Source organism: Pieris rapae, chromosome 17 (genome assembly GCF_905147795.1).
Source record: "Pieris rapae chromosome 17, ilPieRapa1.1, whole genome shotgun sequence".
NCBI lineage: Eukaryota > Metazoa > Arthropoda > Insecta > Lepidoptera > Pieridae > Pieris > Pieris rapae.
This window is the reverse complement of record NC_059525.1, coordinates 7,088,705-7,095,707: the sequence shown is the minus strand read 5'-3', so window position 1 is coordinate 7,095,707 and position 7,003 is coordinate 7,088,705. Positions and strand designations below refer to the sequence as shown.

At 31.4% G+C, this 7,003-nt stretch overlaps 1 protein-coding gene across 1 annotated transcript; it reads right to left on the bottom strand.

Moving 5' to 3' along the window:
• Nucleotides 1-2,608: 2,608 nt before the first annotated feature.
• On the bottom strand, nt 2,609-4,105 carry LOC110997753. The gene is made up of 3 exons (XM_022266060.2): nt 4,035-4,105; nt 3,276-3,519; nt 2,609-3,196 (listed from the first exon to the last, which is right to left on the bottom strand). The coding sequence occupies exons 1-3, from the start codon at nt 4,065-4,067 to the stop codon at nt 2,649-2,651; spliced, it is 825 nt and encodes a 274-aa protein (XP_022121752.2). The 5' UTR covers nt 4,068-4,105; the 3' UTR covers nt 2,609-2,648.
• Between the last annotated feature and the right edge of the window lie 2,898 nt (nt 4,106-7,003).

Below are 7,003 nucleotides of genomic sequence, written 5' to 3'. Positions count from 1 at the left end.
GTATTAAATTTAAATTGGAAAAGTAATAATAAACTTTTTTGCTATATTTGTCACTTAGAGAAAATTACATTTTGTTCAGCTGTGTTACTCATAATTTTTATAACTTTTAAGCGTGTATATTTAAATTCGCAATATTGGAGTGTTTGACAAATTCAAAAAGGCATTAAAGATGCATGTTAGAATGAACATAGCTGACTAACATTGTTACGGCTAATGGCGACGTGTATCCCGCTCGTATATAATATATACATATTAATATTAAGTTTCTCATGTAAATAAAATATTTCTGTTTTGTAATGAGAAATAAAGTTCTTTAAACATTTTATATTATTTCAAATTGATATCAAAATGATTCAAAGCGTGGATGATGTCTTCTGTGTGAATATGAAATACGTATTGGGTGAATAATTTGTCTAAAAATTAAAGGTGTAAACAAATTTATCATTAACAGATTACAAAAACAATGTGTTGACATTGAGATTCTCTTCCCATATGATTTATTTTGAAGTCGATCAAAAATGGCAACATTCTTCTCTTGTACCATCGCTATAAGTCAGAGAGTGTAGTGAGCAGACTACTTCCTCTCTATAAAGATCACTGAGCTGAAAATGACGTATGTATTTTATACCATTGTGATTCCGAAAAATTAAAGATTTCAACTAAGACTAAGACATTGTTAAGGCTCTAGAATTATTTCAAAATAGAATTGTATTTTATAATGTCGCCTCCCTACACTATCTAATTAATGTAAATATTACTGTATCTAATTTAATCTTTTATATTTCGTAAATTATTATCTTTACTTCTACAGACATGTTATAAGATGTTTTATTCGTTGTAGAGACATTGTTTCTTCAGCCAGCCAGCCAGCAAACCAGCTCAAAACATCATATCACTTGGAAAAGTAATTCAGTAAACGATTTATTCGTAGAATAAGCCTGTCCTTTAAATTAAATTTAAATTATGCACCAAAATACTTGATTTAGTATTTTGGTGCATATGTTTGATTTTTATGATAAGTTCTTTTATCTCATCCTAATTTTATGAATTAATTTAAACTTTTTCAAAAAACTAACTGCTAAAAATGCGAATTTATAACATTATTTACATCTTTAACATATTTTTCATTACTCGGTGATTCTTGATAATATTTTGTAATTTTAAGAAGGTTACCGCTATATTAAGACGTATAATTTGTCTTTTTCCTACACTTATGAACGTCAAAAAAAAATGTACATTCAATGATTCTAATTTTACATTTACTGCCAGTTCTCAAATCAAGGGCTTAGAACGGAAGAGAAGAGCTGGCAATAAACTCTCCGCCACTCTTTTTAATCGCCAAGTTTTTTTTACACAATGTTTGTAAGGAGCTGCAACCATTACACCATGTTCCATATTATGACGTCTTGAGTAATAAAGAATAATTAAATAAACTACAAACAAAGATTTGTCCTCTATCAGCAAGAGGCATGGTGAAATAGGAGCACGCACTTACATACTCGTGAGAACAACACGCGAATACGTAGTATAAACAACTTGGATGAATAAAATTTTAAAATCGCTGAACAACTATATATAATCGTAATTCTCAAAAGAATATTTCTCTTACATTGAATTTAATTTAAGCAAGATAATAAATCAAGCATAAGAATGAAAATAGTAAGATAAAGTGACGTCGGAACGTCCTGGAATGTATCCAGCCTAACTAGCACATACGCTCCCTTGAAATATTCGCTATTCGATAGCGGAAGAACAGAAAATGTGCCAGTTTTTAAAATTTAAATTGCCCTGTGTTTAACATTTGATCAATATTCTAGTTTTAACCACTATTGTAATACTTAATATTTCAAATGTTTTCTGTTTTATAATGTCGATGACGACTAAAAACAATGGTGCTAGTAAACTTTAGAGCAGTGTTGGTCTAAATACGTTTATTTTGGAACATAAGATCATCATGGTATTACTTATTCCACGTCATTAAATTCGAACCTGTTAGTCCCTACTCATCGGCAAAGAAGACAGAGGGTGTTGGCCGAGAGAAAAAGCCGGCGTAATAAAGTCTCGGAACTCTTTTTAAAAAAAAAGGATATCAAATCATCAAGACTCTCCCTGAGGTCGTAGGTTCGATCCGCGGCTATGTACCAATGGACTTGCTTTCTGTGTGCTCAATTAACATTCGCTCGAACGCTCGAAGGAAAACATTGTGAGGAAACCGGCTTGCCTTTGACCCAAAAGATCACTTTGACAATTGAAACAGACTTTTAAATAAATTTACTAAATGCTATGTCGACTTAATTAACATGACCCTGATGAAGTGGCTACGGCATATGGCTCATTCTGAGCATGATTATTTGTAAAAAAATAACTGCCTAAAACTAATATTGGTTAAAAAGGCTGAATAAAAGATTGCCGAACAAAAATATAGCTTATTATCTAACTTGGGCGTTACGGGATTTGAAAAATGATTGCTCTGGTATGTAACCAGTATTATAATTAGAAAGGTTTAAAATAACTTCTGATTTCCATTGTTATATTTAATTATTAACTTATACAAAAATAACACTGAAAGTAATCTAAAAATTCAAATAATTTTACCATTATTTGGGCCTGATATGAATAATAATTTAACTTCGTATTTTTAGTAGAATTTATATTAGATCGGAATAAATTTTGTATGAACCGAAAGGTTTATTATTATGAATGTTATTAGACGCTGAGTAGCCATAGAGATTTTGATAATTTCCATGAACCCCGTAGTAACCGGGTAGATAATGTCCATAGTTTGATAATAAAACAGCTATTAAAGGATCAACAGGAAGGTGATCAGGACTATTGTATCTAAGTGGTATCCTTAAGGGAACGTTTGTATAGACGAAATCTTTGCCAGGCGATTGTCGGCTGTTTTGTCGTAGAGATAGGGAGTAATTTGGCAATTTGTCACTTGTTCTAATATTGTAGTTGGATAGAATCTTCAAGAAGTCATTTGTTGGGTTTCGTTCTGTGGGTTGATACTGCTCTAGTATAATGTTACTTTGTTCACCGGTTATATCTTCAGAAATTTCATATGTATTCTTTTCGCTTGTATCTATTATTTCATTCATTGCATTTTGAGACATTTTCTTTGCTATACGGTTACTTGGTTTTACAGTGCTTGGGTATTCTTGTTCGTTTTTCAAATTCTGTGATGATTGTTCATCTGAAATAAAGATAAGAATAAAAAGATGTTTTTCGCTGTTGTAAGTTTAATTGCAAAAAGCTATTTGTGAAATTCTTACCTTCTGTATGGAAATGAAAATCTTTAGGATGAAAATCTTGAGAGAATATTTCACGGGCATCAGTTAATTTTATATTCCCTCCAAATGTACTGTCGGTGAATTCCTCCACATTCCGCGCTTCTTCGGAATTTCGATTTACTTGTGTTTTAATGAAATTTCTTGAACTAAACACTTTTTCACTTGATATGGGTTGCCAGCCGCTGTCCGAAATAAGCTCGCAATTTAAAGTTGCTAGCAAAGTTATCTAAAATTATTTAAAATTTGAGGTACCTTTTTTGTTACATAATAGTTCGACATTAATCGTCTTCATATTTAATATGAATTATTTTTGTGAATAATTGAAATTAGGGAAGCAAACAACAATTATATAAGTGTCACCAAGGGTTCCTTTTCCGCACAATATACACGTTTATATTCACACACATATACTTTACAAAATAACGTAACAAAACATTATGTAACTGATGTAGACTTATATGACCGTTTAACTATGATGTCTTCACAAAATACTCTAAATCAGTCTAAATTGTACAGTCATATACCTAGCATTTGAAAGCTTTTACAACTGTAGGTATTAGATTTTATCATAGAGATATAGTTCGCTCTTTTTTCTGCATATTACTCAAAGTTTATGTATGTGTAGATAATTATTAATTATTGGATGAATTTACGAATTTTAATGAAGCTTAATATAAAAAGTTTATTTATTACATACAAAAGAAATAGTTTTATTTTTGAAGTAACTGTAAGTGGACTCACCACGAGAATACCAAAAAGAGTGTTCGCGGACATGTTGCAGACTGAATACAGGTCCTTGAGTAAGCCGTGTCGGGTCAACGAGATGTAATGTAAGGATTTGAACACATGTGTGATTCTTCAAATTTTTTTATTATAAGCTTCAGGCTTTAGCTGTTATTATTATTATTCTTCCTTAATACAAATTTATAAATAGAAAATAAATAAATAAAAAGTTTCATTCCGGTGGCAGACTACCTTTAATACTGGCAGATTTTCCTCGCTATACTTATTTATTGAGCAAGGAAGGCACCAGCTACTTAAAAAAAATATTTCGTTTCTATGAGTTTGAACCTAACGGCCTAATAGTCTCTGCTCCAAAAGGAGAAAGAAAGTTGGCGAAAAGAAATATATTTGAGCCGTTTATAATTTTCCTCTATTCTTTCTTCAGTATTTTGCTATTATATAATGTATGTACTAGCTATTTTTATAAGACTTATAGCGTGAAAATTCGGCTTTGGTTTGTTTATATTGAAATCCATACAATAATACACTCTACATAGTCAATAATTAAATATTAAAACAATTTTTTTAGTTGCCGAAATTAGTTAAAACTGCGCAGCTGTGTATGTTCTGTTGTCGCTTTATTGTCCTAGCCCGTAGTAAACTCGACTACCGGCATCATACGTACATAAATTTCTAAGAAATCCGTTCTTTTGTTTACAAATTGGGATTTGCTTAAAGCATATCATGAATATGCCACAATATCGCAAGATATGAATAAAAAATATAACATAACTTCTGCAGCAGCAGAAGCCGTCAGGCGAAAGTAACTGACTAAGGATTATCTAATAAGCATAATTTGTCGTTGTCATATTTACTAAAATTATAAAGCAGATAAATTTGTATATTTGTTTATTATTATTATATATAAAACTAAAGATTTCAAAAATTCATTCGTAATTAGAATGTTACATTTTCAGTATTTCTGAAATATAAATATTTTATTTCCAGCCAGCTCAAATGCCCACAACTGTATTACTGTAACTACCAATGTGTTACCAGCTTATATTAGACATTATTTTAATTGCATTTTCTTTTACTCAATACATGAAACTGCTTTTAAGAGACATTACAGAGACAATGAACAAGAACATCGCACTTTATTTAAAATAGCCATAAAAAGAAAACATCTAGCTGTCTATATACAGAAATTGAATAAAATAACTAAAAGTAAAAAAAATATAACAAAGAAATAAGAATAAAAAAATTAAGACACATCTTTAAACAAAGTTTGTGAAGAAGTTATTTCAGTACGTTAACGAAACAAAACTTCTTAAACCATCCTTAATATTAATAAAAGCCAGTTATTTATTTAGTTGAATCAGTAAACAATTAAATCATTTAATTTAAATGTATAATTACGACAGACAGCAACTCTATATAAATTAGTGCGGTTTCGTGTCACTTTAGAATTTGCCTAATTGAGTGACAGTTAAAACCTATGCTGAGCTGAAAATCTGTTAGAATTCCAATTAAATAGACTTTTACTATTATGTCCAGAAAGCGAAATCCTTAATGAAATAATTTCTAACGCCAGATTAATCTACTCGTAATATTACACGGAGTTTTCATCTTTATATTTTGTAATTGTATATGTTTGAAATGGAAATCTCTAATTAACTATATTTTAATAATTTCTCGGTTCAACTCGGTTTGCGCACCTAGACGGCCATTTGGTCCGTTGTATTCAAAGTCCTAGTTAATTAAGCCTAACAATTCAGAAGTTCCATGGAAACTTCGCAGTCTTCATGGAGTGACTTCGCTGGTCCGAGGATTTCTGCTTGTTTGGCAGCCACAGCCACGCATTCCAGGACTACGTGGGTGTTTGATGTCTCTGCGCATTGACAGCCTCTGTACAAGGTACTGTCTGTCGCACCACAAAGAGATGTTTGAAGATTCAGTGGCCCGTATCATATGTTACTTTGAGATTAATCAGCTTAGGCTTAGAACTCGATTTATCAATACAGCCAGTGCTATATTGCCCTGTCTGCAGTGCGCGTTTTGCGAACAACCGTGATGTTGGAGTTTTGTGATTCTTTGGCGAATCCAGATTCGCACTTGCAAGTAGGGCTAAGAAATATTGGAACTGCTGCTTGCAAGCACGTCGGCGGCTTGTCGAGAGATCCACTGTAGGATAACACTATCGGGTATAAAATAGGCAGAACTAATTTCCAAAATGACTATTATTTGCCAACTTAGTCTTGAGCTAATGTCAGATTAAAAATTGTTTTAATGACAGTTAAGATTAGTTAAAAGTATGTGATTTGGCGTGAGTTCCGGCAAGATCTGTGATGAACTTCAAATCTTAATCTCAAGTTCGAAATAAAAGCCATTATAATTAACGATTTTTTAGTTGTTTTTATGCTTTTGATACCATAATTCTAAAGCCCGAAAAGTCCGTGGACTTCTTGATACCACTATTTTGGATGGTTCTGTGAGTGTGGATTGCGATGTCTCTTGGTCGCACGACTCTATTTCGGTCACACTGTTCATAGTTTTATTTTCATATTTTCTTGTCCTGTAATTATGGGTTAATCATATAAAATATAATAATATTATAATGTTTAATGTTTACCCATCACTCATCAAACACTATATTATACTATAGTATAAACTATATTATACTGTTATGAATTATCAATGTACCTTCTGTAACTTTCATCTATTAAATTTCCTACAGACCTAAAATTCATTGCTATTAATTGTAAAGAAAATGAAATTATCGCGCTTATATTACAGTGTTAGAAAAGTATACTATTTACCACACTACGACAATACCGCGTTTTATATTTTTGGTTATTGCTACATACGCCCTCTTGTAGCTACTATATTTACTATACTAATTGGAGTTTAGCGTCATCTATGATGATACCTATACTACTATAGGGGGGACATTGACTTCGATTTGACTATGTTTTTAGTATTACAAT

Bases quoted from the DNA above. Each gene is read 5' to 3' on its own strand.
- LOC110997753 (XM_022266060.2), bottom strand. From the start codon at position 4,067: ATGTCCGCGAACACTCTTTTTGGTATTCTCGTG. The intron at 3,520-4,034 runs GTGAGTCCACTT...AAATAATTTTAG, and splicing joins CTCTTTTTGGTATTCTCGTG to ATAACTTTGCTAGCAACTTT. The intron at 3,197-3,275 runs GTAAGAATTTCA...TCTTTATTTCAG, and splicing joins TTTTCATTTCCATACAGAAG to ATGAACAATCATCACAGAAT.